Source organism: Schistocerca serialis, chromosome 1, assembly GCF_023864345.2.
Source record: "Schistocerca serialis cubense isolate TAMUIC-IGC-003099 chromosome 1, iqSchSeri2.2, whole genome shotgun sequence".
NCBI lineage: Eukaryota > Metazoa > Arthropoda > Insecta > Orthoptera > Acrididae > Schistocerca > Schistocerca serialis.
In genome coordinates this window covers 1,267,676,545-1,267,696,093 of record NC_064638.1, presented here as the reverse complement: position 1 = coordinate 1,267,696,093, position 19,549 = coordinate 1,267,676,545, and the positions used below count along the sequence as shown (strand labels likewise).

Genomic DNA, 19,549 nt, shown 5'->3' with positions numbered 1-19,549 from the left:
AATATGGAGTACAAAATATAGTTTAAAACATTAATTTATTGACGTTAATAATTATGCCAATAAATTCATTATAACAGATATCATAAAATGCCATATTTGGTTAGTAGTGCACATTAAATTTATTACTGTGTATTTATAGTCATTGTATATTTGTAGTTATTGTGTGAATTCATGTACCTGTATCACTGAGATAAAATTTCATTGAGTGGCTCCATGTATTTGCAGCATACTGAACTTCTGTTTGCCATTTTTTCTTCAGTCAAGGGCAACATCTGGTTTGTCATGCCCTCTTGAACACCCTTTCTAGTCGTCTTTTACTAACTTGAAATAGCTCAAGTTATCATTATTTTTCCTTGATAAACAGTAAACAATATTGATTTCAATGTATAATGGCAGTAACAAGTAAAATTTCAGTAAAAACCAGTGAAAGAATCAAACTCCTATGTATAAAACAGCTTCAAACATCTGATTATGTAACACCTGATTTAATATGTTAAATAAGCATGTAAAAGAGAAAAAGTTTAGGGAAGGTTTGAAATTATGCTTAAAATTTGTTGGAAGTTATTAAGTGCTCTCACTATCAGATACTGAATTAATATAATATGGGTAATTAGTGCCCCATTTAAAGCAAAAGCTAGTTTTTCACACATCTCAGTGTCTATGTCATCATATCTCCTGAACTGTATGTGTCACACCATGTCACAATTTTGCAGGTACATTCAGAGATTTATGTGGATACTGTCTGCAAAGTGTGTTGCAAATATAGTTAGTAGTAAAGAAGTAATAAATTAAACTATCATACCTAGATGCTGCTGTATTACTGCATGGACAGTGGAAATATAGTAAGCAGTAAACTTTTGTCTTTCATCTTTATGTGGAGGGTGTCAGCAAAAACTGTTTTTGAAAGGTTTGAAATAATGTGTACAGTTTGTTGGAAGTTCCTGCATTCTCTCATTCTTAAATACTGGGCAAATAAAGTCCAGGCATTTACATGCTATCAGTTATGTTGCCTCAAGACAAACACACAGTTTCTAACTGTAGTAGTTGTCTTATTGTGTTAAGCTTCTAACAAAAGATTGTGCCTCTTAAAGAGTAGATTATGGCAGCTTTTAGATTTTTAAAGTGGGTCAATAATTACATGAAATATTGAAAATCAAATTTGGTAGGCAACCTGCAAATGGGTTTGGTAACTGTGCCCTGGATTACAAGTTTAATAATATGGATATGGATAACCTTTTCAATGCAGAAATAAAAATTGCAAGATTCAAAACATCACAGTGACTTTACTTGTTGGTGATAAAAGGAATGTAAATCAATGTAATTTGAGTATATAGCAACTGAAGGTTACACAGTAATTACTGAAATGATCGAAATGCATTGTAGTTATATACTGAAGCCAGTGACTGGTTCTATCTTTTTGTTGGTATTTTAAGCATACAGTAACAGACTCAAAAGCAATTCCATCTTGGATGAAAGTATTTGTAAAAAAGCACTTGTGACAGTTAATTTACATCAGTAACTTAATAATAGTGACTTAAGAGGCAGTAAAATATTAGAATGACATTTCATTTCTATAACATTTCCAATTTATGTTTAGTGCTGTGGCCATAAATACGAGTATAAGGGTATCTTTCATTACTTGCTATGTCATCCTCTTCTGCTTGACATGTTCTTTCCATTTCAAACAAATCATCAGGAGCACAGTGAAAATATAGGGCTTTTGAATGGGGACAACACAAACATTACAAAAAAATGAACAATAAACAAATTCAGAAACCCCAGCACACCAACATATGTAACTATATTTCCATGTACGCCAACACTAAAATACTGACAAATATTGATATCCATGCATCAGAATCTTCAGTGCAACTGAATACATAAATCATATTTTCTAATACACATACTCCCTTGTAACAGCGAAATATTATTTCAGTTCTTGTATAGGAAACTATAAAGTAAAACTATATACATAAGCTACATCTTCCAATACACATATACACTATTAATAGTGAAATCTTGAAAGGTATTTCAGACACTGCATCATAGTAGATGGGCTAAAGTAATGTACATAAGGGATGCCAGCCCCTTCTGATGATGTGAAGGTCATACTCGAGTTGTGAAGGTCATACTTGAACCCCACCAAGGACCATATTTAGTATCTTCACTCATCTCAAACTAAGAAGAGTAAACAACAGTGAATGCACAACACAAAGCAAAGCAGAGTACACAAAACATCCATCAAAAACTACAGAGCAACTGTTTGCTGAGGTTGACAGTACTGTAAACGTGTAGTTCGGGCATGACCTCTGCTGGTATCTTTAGGAACTGCAGACCAAAACATCCTCTACCTAAAACTGCCACAATATAATGTCTGTATATAACATACTCCAATACGTCCCAACATACAATGCACCGAAAGCAAATTATGCCTCAAAACAAGCATTTTCAAGATTACATTAATTTTATGTTCAGTTAGAAAGCAGAAAAATTGGTATCACTGAGAAAAAAGTGAAAAACTATGAAAAATAACAAACAGGTGATTACTTACTTTTAAAACAGATTAATCCTTCCCACCATATAGCAGAGATGCTGAGTTGCAGACAGGCACAACAAAAAGACAGTCACAAATGAAGTTTTCAGCCAGTAAGGCCTTCGTCAAAATCAGATGACACACACACACACAACACACACACACACACACACACACACACACACACACACACACACACTCACTTACTCATGCAAATGCAACTCACACACACGACTCCAGTCTCGGGTAACATAAGCCACACTATGAGCAGAAGTACAAGTACATGATGGGAGTTGTGACTGGGTGGGGGTAAGGAGGAAGCTGGGGTGGGGTGGGGGAGAGATAGTAGGGTATGAGTGGAGGAGAGTGAAGTGCTGCTGGGGAGTGCACAGGGATGAGGTGGAGAGAGTGCAGGGCAGCTATGTGCAGGTGGTAGGTTAGACAGAGGATTAAGGAGAGGTGGAGAGGGTGGTGGGGTTGCGTAAAAGGAGACAAGTAAAAAGACTTGGTGTGATAGTGGAATGAGGGCCGTGTAGTGCTGGAATGGGAACAGGGAAGCGGTTGGATGGGTGAGGACAATGACTAATGAAGGTTGAGGCCAGGAGGGTTACGGAAACATAGGATACATTGCAGGGAAAGTTCCCACCTGCGCAGTTCAGAAAAGTTGGTGTTGGTGGGAAGAATCCATATACCACAGGCTTTGAAGCAGTCATAGAAATGAAGGATGTCATGTTTGACAGAGTGCTCAGCAACGGGATGATCCACTTGTTTCTTGGTCACAGTTTGTTGGAGGCCATTCATGCAGACAGACGTCTTGTTGGTTGTCATGCCCACATAGAATGCAGAACAGTGGTTGCAGTTTAGCTTGTAGATCAAATGACTGTCTTCACAGGTACCCCTGTCTTTGCTGGGATAGATGATGTCTGTGACTGGACTGGAGTAGGTGGTGGTGGGAGGATGTATGGGACAGGTCTTGCATCTAGGTCTATTACAGGCATATGAGCTATGAGGTAAGGGGTTGGGAGCAGGGGTCATATAGGGACGGATGAGTATATTGTGTAGGTTCGGTGGACAGTGGTATACCACTGTGGGAGGAGTGGGAAGGACAGTAGCAGGACATTTTTCATTTCAGGGCATGACGAGAGGTAGAGAGACTGCAGTCATGTGTGTGTGAGTTGCGTTTGCTTGAGAGTGTGTGTACATGTGTCTGTTGTCTATTTTTCATGAAGGCCTTACTGGGTGACACCTTTATTTGCAACAGTCTTTTAGTTGTGCCAATCTGCGATTCAGCATCTCTGCTATATGATGAGTAACAACTTTCCTTAACATAATATTGTTACGTTCCATGCTTGATTTTCCATTGTTCCATTAATCCTTCTGTTATTGTGACTGGTGGTTAATTTATCAACTACTCTTTGCACATCAATAGTTTCGTCACAGCCCTTTCTATTTCAAGAATAGACAAATAAACCTTAGCTGTTCATCAGACAATGAATTATAGGGTGTAGAAAAATTTCCGCTACCAGTATTGTGACTTCTATACCCTATAAAGGAACAGTCACGGAGTTCAACAGCATCCACTATGAATAAAATTCATTTAGACAATGAATTCCTTAAATAATTTTTTACATATCACATACACAAAAAATGGTTATCACAAGACACAGAGAAATGTGGAATAGTCACTACTATTTGATTTAATTTCTTCAAATCATGTAGCACTAGTTTATATTGCTCTAACACCTTGAGCAATGCAGGTAAATTGTCAGTCTTCACTCTGTTATGCTGTTCATGTCTAATGATAAGATTTTTTAATATCTTAATTTCTGCCTCCAATTATTCAGTATTACATGAATAATTTTGTGCCAATGACAGTAACATTTAAACAATGGAAATTTCAGGACGGACTGTAACATTATTACCAAAAGAGTAACAACATTATCAAAAGAATAGCTTTTCATAGTATTGTGGCAGTAACATTTGTTCATTCACAAAAAATATTCACTTTCTGGATTTAGACAAGTGATTCCAGAGTTTGAAGTAAAACATCTCTCAAGTTTGAAGTAAAACATCTCTCAAGTTCAGTGTCCATTATATGTAAAACTTTATCAAATCAGTCGAATGTATAGGTTCCAGGCTACCTTTATTTGGCAAATCACACACACATACTCCATGATGTTTTGGCAACTTTTCAATTCTTCCAAGAGAAGAGTTATATCAGCACCTATTTTTGTTGCCACTTCTAAACTTTCTTTTACATACATATATGAAACTTGCATCTGATTCCCGCATTTGTTTGAACTGATCCCTTGTAGCATCTATTAAGTTGATTGCAATAACAGTATCACAGTCTTTCCACTCAAGTAAATCAGAGAATGGCGTGCACTTATTTAGCAAACACGTGAACAGGCATAAATGAAAAACAAAAGAAAAATTCAACTTTGCACTGGATTCTGATGCTCCTGCAGCTTGTTTGGAATTTTCTGCCTGAATGTTTACTAGAGTTACAATGATGGCTCCAGTTGTCTTCCTCACAGCCAGACATGAAGAACATTGACAGACCCACGTAGCGTCACTTAAATTTTTTAACTCCACTTTTCCAATCCTCATTTTTATTTGTGTATCAATAAATATCTGAAGCACTGCTGAACCACTCATAAAAACACATGAGTCCCTGCACTGTAATTAAAAAAAAAAAATCTGTGGCCAATTTGATTCCTTTGAATGTCGCCTCTATGAGAAGATTCAACTTTTATTACGAAAAGGATAGATTTCTACTCACCATATAGTAGAGATGTTGAGTCGCAGGCAGGCACAATGAAAAGACTGCTAGACAAGTAAGCTTTTGGCTAAAAGGCCTTCTTCTGAACTTTAAAACACACACACACACACACACACACACACACATGCAAATGCAACTCACATACACATGACCATTGTCACTGGTTGCCAAGGCCAGACTCAGAGACAGAGAAAGTGGTCACATGCGCATGTATGTGTGTGTGTGTGTGTGTGTGTGTGTGTGTTGTCAAATTCAGAAGAAGGCCTTTTAGCCAAAGGCTTATTTGTTTAGCAGTCTTTTTATTGTGCCTGTCTGCGACTCAACATCCCCACTGTATGGTGAGTAGCAATCAAGCCATTTCATAACACTGTCATTACTCCATCCTGGATTCCCTATTGTTCAAAATAGCAAACAGCAACAGCAACAAGCTGCTGATGACATCAGAACAATGATCACATCTAACCACTATGGCAGTTAAAAATCAAACAATGGAAAGTCCAGGATGGAATGTAACAATATTATGAAAAGGATGGTTGCCACCCACCATATAGCAGAGATGCTGAGTCTCAGATAGACACAACAATAAGACTGAATAAAATGTTCTCAGGTTTCCAACCGCGTCAATTGCTTAAACCTACACGTGTTTTCGGCCAAGCACTCCTTGGCCATTGTCAAGTGTTATGACTGCCAGTGGGCTGTTGGTGTGCCCTTATATACACTAGCTGCTGGCTGTGACGTCACTGGTGCCTGTGACATTGCCATATATGGGCATGTTTTGAGTCGGCGTTCGATGTGACCTCTTCAGCCACGCGATCACTGAATCCCACACAGCGCTGAGCTGCAAGCCACCGTCTCTATTCAGGGTGTTTGCGGTAATTTTTTATTTCAATAGCTTCCTTTATTAAACTGTCCCAGAAGCCGTTAGTGCGAGCCACAACAGAGGTATCATCAAATTTTATGTGGTGACCATTTTCTAGCGCATGCTCAGCTAACGCAGATTTCTCTGGATAGTGTAGGCAATAATACCTCTCATGTTCTTTCCTGCGTTGTTCCACAGTGCGCACTGTTTGTCTGATGTACTTCTGGCCACACTCACAAGGTATTTCGTAAACTCCAGGTGTTCTGAGACCTACTGCGTCTTTAACTGCTCTCAGTAATTTACGGATTTTTGTTGGAGGCCTGAAGAGGGATTTGATTTTGTGTCTTTTCAATAGGCGGCTTATCTTGCCCGACACAGAGCCACAGAATGGCAACAAAGCAAGTTTCTTTTCCTGCTCTTCGTCGGTGGTCTTATTCTGATATTTCCCAGAAATCACTTCTTTCACTTGACGGGCCCTGTAGTCGTTATTCTTGAAAACCTTGCATAGGTGGCTCAGTTTGTGGGGCAGGTTGTCGTCGTCTGATATTACTCTTGCACGTTGTACCAATGTTTGTAATACTGTGCACTTCTGTGCTGGATGATGATTGCTGATGGCATGGCATATATAAGGGCGCACCAACAGCCCACTGGCAGTCATAACACTTGACAATGGCCAAGGAGTGCTTGGCTGAAAGCTCGTGTAGTTTAAGCAATTGACGCAGTTGGAAACCTGAGAACATTTTATTCAATGCATTCAAACAAAAAGACTGTCACAGTATAAGATTTTGGACAACAAGGCCTTTGCTGAAAACAGACAAGGCAGTTGCTGTTGCTCGCAGTGTGGTTTCAGCTGCCAGAGGCTGCCGACATGTGTATGTGAGCTGCGTTTGCATGTGTGTCATCTATTTTCAACAAAGGCCTTGTTGGCCGATATCTTATATTGTGACAGTCTTTCTGTTGTGCCTATCTGTGACTCAGCATCTCTGCTATATGGTTAGTGGCAACATTCCTTTTCGCATTACAACAGTTAAATTCTTGTGCATGTAATCATAATTTTTTGGCCTTAAATGATAAAATACTATATTATTTGTTATAGCTGTTCTTTTGTTGACAGGTACATGGAAGGATCCTTTGGTGATGCTTTACATGTACACCCAGGACAGTCATCCCTGAGTGTAACACCAAAGGATCCCCACACAGCACTGCTGCCATCTACTGGACAGGTGATGGATGTTGCTACAAGAGAAACGAATACTGGACTGTTAGCCACCAGTGGGAGACTAATGTTACCAGATCCATTTCCATCTGTAGCACCTTATCTGGGATTTAAAAGCACACCTGAAGAAAGAGAGAAGTTTATGAAGAGCTTTTGGACATCTGTTTATCAGCAGCAAGCTCTCAAACTAGGCCTCTTGCCAAAGTTACAAACCAATCTGACACCACATGTTGATCAACTGGGAACACAACTATATCAACAAATGAGGGGAGACAAAGAGTTCAGACATGCCCTTGCTGAGCTTGATCACCAGATACTGGCCCGTGGCAGCCTTGGATCAGCAACGCCACTTGCTGCACTTCCTCCGGCACCTTCTATACATTCCAGCACATCAGATCCACTTTCTGCCTATGGTTAGAAAAATTTCTGTTTATAATATTCTTTAGTGTTGTGGTAATAAGATGCTCCTACAGCTATAGTTTGATAAGTTTAAATGATGTGTTTATTGAGAATGCGAAATACATCTTATAGCATAGCTGTGCCTCCATGAAATCTGGATGAAAAATGTTTATGATGCAGTCCACACCAAGTTTACAGTTCAAACGTTTCAACAGCACTTTGATGTTGAATAACCTATGGTTTATGGTCAAATCGAGTCTCATCTGCTTAAATTTGCACAGATAATTGGTTAGCACCATACTACACTCTGATGTCCTATAATGTGATTATGTAATAAAACGGGACATCTACAGCGGTCCTTTTGATGTGTTTCATGTGCTTCAGTACACCACCTTCAGGCCTTAAGTGATGTTGAGGGGGTTAACACCAATCATATACATGATTCAATCAGTGGCCAACGTCTATGAATTGGTTTTCACAGACTGCATGCAACAATGATATTGTACCTCCAACCATCAGCCACCAATAGTTGTATGTGTCTCAGTCTGTATGTCTGGGCAATTTATTAAACATGCTGAACAGACAGTGACTGAGTCCCCACAGCGCACATGTCAGTACAAATAATGCCATACGCATTGATTCTCATCAATCCTTTTCCTTCTAACAACTCACAGTGAGATTGAGAACACCCTCCCTTGCTTGTTTTGTTTTGATGATGCTCACAATCTTTAGCACTGTTCCTAGAAATGACTACAGACCTTGGTTTTCAGTTCTCTGATCCACAGACTTCACTTATTCAGTGACAATCTGGTCTTGAACATCCTGTAACTAACTGCCCCTGCCTCTGAAAGAATGTGCTGTAGAATGCATGTTGTTCTATGTTTTTCTAGGTTTTGTGGATAATGTTATCTCAGAGAATACTATATATATCGATAAAGAAAGGTGTTCTCTCTTTTCTTGTTTTTGTGCATAATTTTAACTCATAGAACATATTATTTTTATTCAAATGTTCCGTATTTGACTCTCCCAGTGAGATCTGTGCATGTTGCATATAAAGAGTCCATGGATCTACACAAGGAACCATAAACTCTTAAGACTAGTGGTGATGATGGGGATGAAGATACAGTGCAGTAAAGAAATTATAATATTAGTTTGCTTGCATTGCAGAGCAATCAGTTCTAATATAATCCTCATCCATCTCAAACGAGACATAAGTCATTGATTAAGTGTAAGTGATATATTTTCATTTTTCTCTGCATGAACAGCTGGGCATCTGTTGAGAAGTGGGTAAATAATGTCCATGAATCAAAATGCATGACTCATTCTGCATTACTCTTTCTGGTTCTGAAAATAACAGTGTGGACTCTGACCACAATCTATTGGTTATGAACTGTAGATTAAAACTGAAGAAACTGCAAAAGGATGGGAATTTAAGGAGATGGGACCGGATTAACTGAAAGAACCAGAGATTGTAGAGAGTTTCAGAGAGATCATTAGGGAATGACTGACAAGAACACGGGAAGAAATACAGTAGAAGAAGAATGGGTAACTTTGAGAGATGAGATAGTGAAGGCAGTAGAGGATCAAGTGGGTAAATAAGACAAGGGCTAGCAGAAATCCTTGGGTAACAGAAGATATATTGAATTTAATTGATGAAAGGAGAAAGTATAAAAATACAGTAAGTGAAGCAGGCAAAAAGGAATACAAACATCTCAAAAATGAGATCGACAGGAAGTTCAAAAAGTCTAAGCAGGGAAAATTACCGAACAATCAGTTTAATAAGTCATGGATGCAAAATACTAACGTGAATTCTTTACAGACAAATGGAAAAACTGGTAGAAGCCGACCTTGGGGGAATATCAGTTTGGATTCCACAGAAATATTGGAAGACGTGAGGCAATACTGACCCTACAACTTCACTTAGAAGCTAGATTAAGGAAAGGCAAACCTACGTTTCTAGCATTTGTAGAGTTAGAGAAAGCTGTTGACAATGTTGACTGGAATACACTCTTTCAAATTCTGAAGGTGGCAGAGGTAAAATACAGGGAGCAAAAGGCTATTTACAATTTGTACAGAAACCAGATGGCAGTTATAAGAGTCGAGGGACATGAAAGGGGAGCAGTGGTTGGGAAGGGAATGAGACAGGGTTGTAGCCTATCCCCAATGTTATGCAATCTATACATTGAACAAGCAGTAAAGGAAACAAAAGAAAAAATTTGCGTAGGAATTAAGATCCACGGGGAAGAAATAAAACTTGGAGGTTTGCCGATGAAATTGTAATTCTGTCAGAGACAGCAAAGGACCTGTAAGAGCAGCTGAATGGAATGGACAGTGTCTTGAAAGGAGGATATAAGATGGACATCAACAAAAGCAAAACAGGGATAATGGAATGTAGTCTAATTGGCAAAGTTTTACAGAAGTTCGAACTGTAGCATGTACTTCAATGCGAGATGCTTTTAATAATTTCCACAATGAAATTCTGTCTCGAAATCTGGCAGAAAACCCAAAGCGATTCTGGTCAGGCTAGGGAAGATCTGGACAGGTTAAGGAGGGAGAAGGGCAAAGAGAGGTGGGAAGTGGCAACAGGTAGCAGAAGGAATAGGCCTAGAACTAAGTCTGACAGTTTTGTGGTGAATGTCAAAAATAAGTTTGACCTGTTGCTTCAGTTAGAAACTGATGAGCCTCAAGCAGAGGTAGGTGTAGACAGGACGCAACAAACTTTCAATAGGAAATTGAAAAAGAATGTAGGAAAGTCATCGAAAAGGAAGAAAGTTTTGTTGTTAGGCAGTTCTCATGCCAGAGGTGTAGGCCAACTTCTGCAGGAGGAATTAGGACCAGAATACCAGGTCACAAATTTTTTTCAAACCAAGTGCTAGTCTGGATCAGGTGACAGAGGATTTAGGTTCACTCTGTAAAGGATTTACCAGGGAAGACACCGTGGTTATTGTGGGAGGGCCAGGGAACAGCATCGACAGAGATCCTGGGTACAGTATAGAGTGTGACCTGGTAAAGATTGCGTCAGCATCGAGAGACACCAATGTTGAATTTGTATCTGTCCTGAGACACCATGACCGGCCTCATTTGAACTCTTCTGTTGGGAGAGTTAATTTGGAGTTGGAACGGCTGCTTGGATTGGGTGTGGGGGCTCATATTGGTTTGGTTCCTGTTGATTATCTCAGTAGGTGGGACTATACCAGGCACGGCCTACATCTCAACAGGAAAGGGAAGGGGAAACTGGCTGGGGTAATAGCAGGAAATTTAAGGGGGGGAGGCACTGCCATGAATGGTAAAATACCAGTGGTTACAGGTGTTGGAGCAGCACCTTTTTTAGGATAGGTAAGACAGAAAGATGTCAAGTTCTACGAGAGGTCAGGATTGAAACAAATCTTCAGTTTAGGAAAGAAATTAAACAGCACAATTCTAGCACATTGGATCACCAATCACAGCTATCAATTATAAATTTTCACCAATCACCAGAAATTTTATCTCCACCAAGTTGTATCTCAGTCCTAGGTAATTCCATTGATAAATTAAAGTCACCCAACCCAGTTGACATAATCTGCCTCTCTGAACACCATGTGACCACTGGTATAGGAACTAGGCCTAAGCACAATGAGAAACTCAGACAGGAGAGTACTGCAAATGTTAGAATAAGGAAAGGTTCTCATAAAAGTATAATTAAAAATAATGTAAGTATATTTCATCAAAATATTGGGAGTTTAAAGAATAAAGTAGATGAGCTTCTGGTTTGTTTAGAAGATTTAGAAGCTGAGAATGAAATAGATATACTATGCCTGTCTGAGCATCACATTGTTACTGATATGGATAAGGTAAATGTAAGAGGTTATAAGCTCTCTGCACATGTAATGAGAGAAAATATGGAGAAAGGAGGAGTTGCCATATATGTCAAAAGTTATCATTGTGCAAAAAGTATAGAAACAAAAAAGTTTTGTGTAGAGAAACATATAGAAGCATGTGCCTGTGAGCTTAAATTAAATAAAGGCACATTTATAATTGTAACTGTATATAGGTCCCCATCAGGAAATTTTCATCTATTTCTGAAAAATTTGGACTCCTTGTTGTGCTATCTGTCAGACAGGGGGAAGCAAATTATTATTTGTGGGGACTTCAATGTAGATTCTCTGAAAGAGGGTAATAGGAAAAATGACCTTGAAGTATTACTCGGTTCTTTCAATTTGACACCCGTTATTGATTTTCCTACTCGGGTGGTAAAGGATAGCAGCTCACTGATAGATAACTTCTTTATAGACCAAGATAAGTTTAACCAGATAAATGCTCAGCCTGTTGAGAATGGTCTTTCTGATCATGGTGCACAGCTAGTTACAATATATGACATAGCTCCATTCAGCAATACTAAACAGTCCTCCAAAGTAGTACGTTCAGTCAACGATTTAACAATTGCAAATTTCAGGGAAAGCCTACAGCAGTTAGACTGGGATGAGGTGTACCGTGAACCTGATGCCAATTTAAAATATAATTTATTTCATGACATTTTTGTAAATGCATTTGAAAACTGCTTCCCCAAGAAAATAGTTAAATATACTCGTAAGAAACCTTGTAACAAACCATGGCTTACTAAGGGTATAAAAATATCTTGTAACCGGAAAAGGGAAATGTATCTGACAGCAAGAAAGAGTAGTGACCCAGAAACTATCAAAAATTATAAAAACTACTGTGTTATATTAAGAAAAGTTATTAAAAAATCCAGGAGTATGTGTATCATGTCTGAAATCAGCAACTCTGATAATAAAATTAAAACAATTTGGAATATTATTAAAAGAGAAACAGGTCAACCAAGAGCAGAGGAAGACAGTATTACCATCAAATTGAATGAAAACTTTACGAACAAAAAGTCAGAAGTTGAAAATATTTTTAATAATCATTTTCTAAATGTTGTTGATATAGTAGGATCCAGGTGTTCATTAGAAGATGCTAGGCTGTTAATGGAAGAGGCCATACCTATGCAATTTGATACAATTGAAATCTCACCCACTTCTCCCTCTGAAATTAGGAAAATAATAAACTTGCTTAAAAGCAAAAACTCACATGGAATTGATGGCATTTCCAGCAAAATACTAAAAGCTTGTTCTCAACAGATAAGTAAGATTCTCAGCCACCTGTGTAATAGCTCTCTGGAACAGGGCATTTTCCCTGATAGACTGAAATATGCTATTGTTATACCTTTGCATAAAAAGGGGGATAGATCTGATGTCAACAATTACCGTCCAATCTCCCTTCTAACAGCTTTATCCAAAATTTTTGAGAAAGTAATGTATTCAAGAGTAGCTTCACATATCTGTAAAAATGAAGTACTAACAAAATGTCAGTTTGGTTTCCAGAAAGGTTTTTCAACAGAAAATGCCATATATGCTTTCACCAGTCAAATTTTGAATGATCTGAATAACCGAACACCTCCCATTGGGATTTTTTGTGATCTCTCAAAGGCTTTTGATTGTGTAAATCATGAAATTCTGCTAGACAAGCTCAAGTATTGTGGCATGAGTGGGACAGTGCACAAATGGTTTAATTCGTACCTAACTGGAAGAGTGCAGAAAGTTGAAATAAGTAGCTCTCGTAACATGCAAAGATCAGCACATTCCTCAAACTGGGGAACTATCAAGAATGGGGTTCCACAAGGGTCAGTCTTGGGTCCTTTGTTGTTCTTATTATATATTAATGACTTGCCATTCTATATTCATGAAGAGGCAACGTTAGTTCTCTTTGCTGATGATACAAGTATAGTAATCACACCTGACAAACAAGAATTAACTGATGAAATTGTCAATACTGTCTTTCAGAAAATTACTAAGTGGTTCCTTGTCAACGGACTCTCACTGAATTTTGATAAGACACAGTACATACAGTTCCGTACAGTGAATGGTATGATGCCATTAATAAATATAGACCTTAATCAGAAGCATATAGCTAAGGTAGAATATTCCAAATTTTTAGGTATGTCCATTGATGAGAGATTAAATTGGAAGAAACACATTGATGATCTGCTGAAACGTTTGAGTTCAGCTACTTATGCAATAAGGGTCATTGCAAATTTTGGTGATAAACATCTTAGTAAATTAGCTTACTACGCCTATTTTCACTCATTGCTTTCATATGGCATCATATTTTGGGGTAATTCATCACTGAGGAATAAAGTATTTATTGCACTAAAGCGTGTAATCAGAATAATAGCTGGAGTCCACCCAAGATCATCCTGCAGACATTTATTTAAGGATCTAGGGATATTCACAGTAGCTTCTCAGTATATATACTCTCTTATGAAATTTGTTATTAACAACCAAACCCAATTCAAAAGTAATAGCAGTGTGCATAACAACAATACTAGGAGAAAGGACGATCTTCACTACTCAAGATTAAATCTAACTTTGGCACAGAAAGGGGTGAATTATACTGGCACTAAAGTCTTTGGTCACTTACCAAATAGTATCAAAAGTCTGACAGATAACCAACAAGTATTTAAGAAGAAATTAAAAGAATTTCTGAATGACAACTCCTTCTACTCCATAGAGGAATTTTTAGATATAAATTAAGAAAAAAAAATATTAAAAAAATAAAAAAAACCACAAAAAATAAAGTTGTTATATTAACTTAAGTATGTTGTTAAATTAACCTAATTATGTCATGTATTGGAAAATTCGACTCGTTTCACATCATTACGAAATATCGTATTCATGATTCATGGAACTAGTATTAATCTAATCTAATCTAAACAACAAAGCACACCAGTGGCAAGAAACAATCAATACCTTCACTGCGCGATAACAACGGTGAAGTCACTGATGACAGTGCCACTAAAGCAGAGTTATTAAACACGGTTTTCCAAAACTCCTTACCAAAGATGATGAAGTAAATATTCCTGAATTCCAATCAAGAACAATTGCCCAAGATGAGAAACATAGAAGTAGATATCCTCGGTGTAACAAAGAAGCTTGAATTACTTAATAAAGCCAAGGCATCCGGTCCAGATTGTATACCAGTCAGGTTCCTCTCAGAGTATGCCGATAAAATAGCTCCACATTTAGCAACTATATACAACCACTCGCTCACAGAAAGATCCGTACCTAAAGACTGGAAAATTGCTCAAGTCACACCAATACCCAAAAAGGGAAGTCGGAGTAATCCACTGAATTACAGACCTATATCACTAACGTCGATTTGCAGTAGGGTTTTGGAACATATACTGTATTCAAACATTATGAAGTACCTTGAAGAAAACGATTTATTGACATATAGTCAGCACGGACTCAGAAAATGTCAGTCTTCTGAAACGCAACTAGCTGTTTATACTCATGAAGTAGTAAGAGGATGTCAAATTGATTCCATATTTTTAGATTTCCAGAAGGCTTTCGACACCATTCCTCACAAGCGCCTTCTAATCAAACTGCGTGCCTATGGAGTATCGCCACAGTTATGCGACTGGATTCGTGATTTCCTGTCAGAAAGGTCACAGTTCATAGTAATAGACAGAAAGTCATCAAGTAAAATGGAAGTAATATCCGGCGTTCCCCAAGGAAGTGTTATAGGCCTTCTATTGTTCCTGATCTATATTAATGACTTAGGAGACAATCTGAGTAGCCGCCTTAGATTGTTTGCAGATGATGCTGTCATTTATCATCTCATAAAGTCATCAGATGATCAAAATGACTTGCAAAATGATTTAGATAAGATATCTGTATGGTGCGAAAAGTGGTCATTGACCCTGAATAAAGAAAAGTGTGAAGTTCTTCACACGAGTACTAAAAGATTTCAGCAAAATTTCGATTACACGACATGTCACACAAATTTGAAAGCTGTAAATTCAGCTAAATACTTAGGGACTGTAATTACAAATAACCTAAATTGAAACGATCACATAGATAATATTGTGGGTAGAGCAAACCAAAGACTGTGATTCATATTGGTGGAACACTTAGAAGGTGCAACAGGTCTACTAAAGAGACTGCTTATGCCATGCTTGTCTGCCCTGTTCTGGAGTATTGTTGTGTGGTGTGGGATCTGCATCAGGTGGGACTGACAAGTGACATCGAAAAAGTACACACAAGGGCAGCTCGTTTGGTATTACCGCAAAATAGGGGAGATAGTGTCACAGACATGATACATAAATTGGAGTGGCAATCATTAATACAAAAGTGTTTTTCATTGCGATGGGATCTTCTCATGAAATTTCAATCACCAGTTTTCTCCTCTGAAAAACATTCTGTTGGCACCCACCTACATGGGGAGAAATGGTCATCACGATAAAATAAGAGAAATCACAGCTCACACAGAAAAATTTAAGTGCTCATTTTTCCCGCATGCCGTTCGAGAGTGCAACGGTAGAGAGACAGCTTGAAGGTCGTTCATTGAACCCTCTGCCAGGCACTTTACTGTGAATAGCAGAGTGATCACGTAGATGTAGATGTAATTGAATCAAGTGATGCTGGGGGGCTTAGATTAGGAAATAAGACACATAAAGTAGTAGATGAGTTTTTCTATTTGGGGAGAAATAACTGATGATTGTAGAAGTAGAGAGGATATAAAGTGTAAACTAGTAATGGCAAGAAAACTGTTTCTGGAGAAGACAAATTTGTTAACATCGTATATAGATTTAAGTGTCAGGCAGTCTTTTCTAAAAGTATTTGTATGGAGTGTGGCCATGTATGGATGTGGGACATGGACAATAAGTAGTTTAGACAAGAAGAGAATAGAAGCTTTCGAAATGTGGTGCTACAGAAGAATGCTGAAGATTAGATGGGTAGGTCACATAGGAGGCACTGAATAGAATTGGGGAGAAGAGGAATTTGTGGCACAACGTGTCTAGAATAAGGGATCAGTTGGTAGGACATGCTTTGAGGCATCGTGGGATCACCAATTTAGTATTGGAGGGCAGCACGGAGGGTAAAAATCGTAGAGGGAGACCAAGAGATGAATACATTAAGCAGATTAATTAAGCAGATTCAGAAGAATGTAGGGTGCAGTAGTTACTTGGAAATGAAGAAGCTTGCACAGGATAGAATAGTATGGAGAGCTGCATCAAACCAGTCTCTGGACTGAAGACCACAACAACAACAACTGTTTCCATTCACTGATGTTTTTCTCTTTCATTTTCCTTGTAGCAATGTTTATTAGCAGTTTTAGACAGCCATACCTAAAAATTAAAATTTCAGGGGGTTTCCCAAATCAACCAGGTTTTAAATACACTGCATATTTTTATTCAGCATTTTGTACTTGTTATCGATTGTGAAATCTCATGGTAAACTGTCAGCCGTAAAAATCGTAGAGGGAGACCAAGAGATGAATACATTAAGCAGATTAATTAAGCAGGTTCAGAAGAATGTAGGGTGCAGTAGTTACTTGGAAATGAAGAAGCTTGCACAGGATAGAATAGTATGGAGAGCTGCATCAAACCAGTCTCTGGACTGAAGACCACAACAACAACAACTGTTTCCATTCACTGATGTTTTTCTCTTTCATTTTCCTTGGAGCAATGTTTATTAGCAGTTTTAGACAGTCATACCTAAAAATTAAAATTTCAGGGGGTTTCCCAAATCAACCAGGTTTTAAATACACTGCATATTTTTATTCAGCATTTTGTACTTGTTATCGATTGTGAAATCTCATGGTAAACTGTCAGCCGTTTCGATGTAATGATTATGTCGAAGTTTGTTAGGTAAGTAATAGCTCTCAGTTGACTATGAGCAGTTCTTTTTTAACACTTGCATTTATTGTTTTCAGGTTCTGCCCTGGCACAATACACCCAGAGCGGAAGATCTGCTACCTCATTATCATATAAGAGTGACTTCCTGAGGTCAGCTCTACAAGATATGAATTCCTCAGCACAAACTCCATCTTTACCTGCTTTTAGTAACAGTGGATGCTGTAATAATACAAACTGTAAAACAACAAAGAAGCAACAGGAAAAAAAGGAACTGGAGCACTTGAAGCTAGTTCAAAGGCAACAGTTGCAGAGGAAAAGTGCAGAAGACACAGTGATACAGATGAATGAAGAAACACTGAGAAGGAGGAATGAACAGCTGCAGCAGCAACAGCAGAGAAAAACTGAAGAAGACACAGTGAAGCGACTGAATGAAGAGCTCCAGAAACAAGCGATACAGGCACATATTGAACAAGAACAACAGTCACAGTGCACCCAGAAAAAGAAGAAAACTCTGACGCAGATACAGGAGCAAGCAGAAACAGCCCATGCCTTGAAAGATGGACTCTGTGTTCCAGTTCTACAGCACCACAGAAATGAACATGGGATCATTACACAGAGCCAACACTTCGAAACAACGCCACACCAGGATATGAACCTGCAGTTAAACAAAGTAAAAGCAAAAAGAGGATGCAAAAGAAAATCAGAATCACTTGAACAAGAATGCACCGTGCAATGGGCAAAGAATTTTGAAGGACATAAAGCTTCACAAAGCTCTTCAGTAGGAAGAATGCAGAGAGGTGTAATTGTGCATGGGAAGGAGTATGTGAATCAAATGTCAGAATGTACGCATCAGCAGCAATTCCATTATCTGAACAATGAAAATATGAAGGATTCTCAGACAGATCAGTCAGAGCAAGTGAAACACAAAGAGCAACCAAAAATGTCACAACTAACACAATTGCTTATGCAAGGGCAGTCTGAAATCGGTATGTGTCAAAAGGGAAATGTTCAAAAACAAAAGAAAGCTCTGAGAACATCAAAGACAGTTGCTGAACAGGTGATTACAGAGCCTAGGCAAACAAAGCAACCAGAAATGCCTCTTAATATATCGAACAAAAAATCACTGCATGTGCAGAATCTGTTTACTGATCTGCATGTACAGCAGAAAATATCTGAATACATTAAACAAGAGACAATCTCTAGGCCATCTCAAGGAACTGTAATAAAATCTAAGGAAGATCAGGAAGCTCGGCTGAACATGTGGTGTAACAGTACTCTGAATACAGCAAATGTAGCAGAAGATTTGCAACAGGCACAATTTCGAGTAGACTTACAGAGAAAACATCTCTCCTTCAGTCATGATGACACAGTGTCTTCACAAATGGTTGATGACACCCATGGCTTGGATCTCAGTAGCCAAAGACATGTACAAAAACTTATGTGTGATAATATTACAGTAAAGACAGAAGATATTGAAGAAATTTGTGATCAGACCACAAATGAACAGAATCAAGAAACATTTGACTTCCTGGAGGAACTGGATGAAATAAAATTAGATACGTTGCAGCAGCAGAATACAGACCAACAACAAAATCTTCTAGAGCTTCCATCATTTGGGTGTGTACACATATTGAGATAGAGTAGTATAAGTTCAGAATGTATGGACCTTTCTCAAATACAGGTAAAAAATATATTTTCAGTGTAATACAAAAAACATGTGCCCTCTGTAGTGTTGCTTTGCATATCATTAATTTCAATTACTTTGCCTCACAAGGAATTCTGACCACAACACGCTACATGATTTTGTAATTTTACAGTTCTATAAATTTCTACATTTATTTTGTAGTGTTTTATTTCTTTTGTTTTCTCTTCATTTTATCAGCACCTTAAAGATGTTTAGTATGAACTATTTGCTTAGTAGATTTATCTTCACACTCATGCTAAGGTATGACCTGAACCAGCAACTCTCTGGTTACCAATATTTCATCTAATGAAACACAGTTAACCAAACTGAAAAGTAATATTGAGAAAAATAACAATAAAACTGAAACATGTGTAAGCCACAAAAAAATTCAAGTATTGTC

General features: G+C 38.1%; 1 protein-coding gene across 1 annotated transcript in view; it reads left to right on the top strand.

Annotated features, from left to right (window-relative positions):
- Nucleotides 1–19,549, top strand: part of LOC126456837 (uncharacterized) — a 332,607-nt gene that overhangs the window by 253,088 nt on the left and 59,970 nt on the right. The window contains exons 9-10 of the mRNA XM_050092649.1: nucleotides 7,289–7,803; nucleotides 17,543–19,082. Coding sequence (XP_049948606.1) covers nucleotides 7,289–7,803; nucleotides 17,543–19,082 — 2,055 coding nt within the window. The remainder of the gene's footprint in view (nucleotides 1–7,288; nucleotides 7,804–17,542; nucleotides 19,083–19,549) is intronic.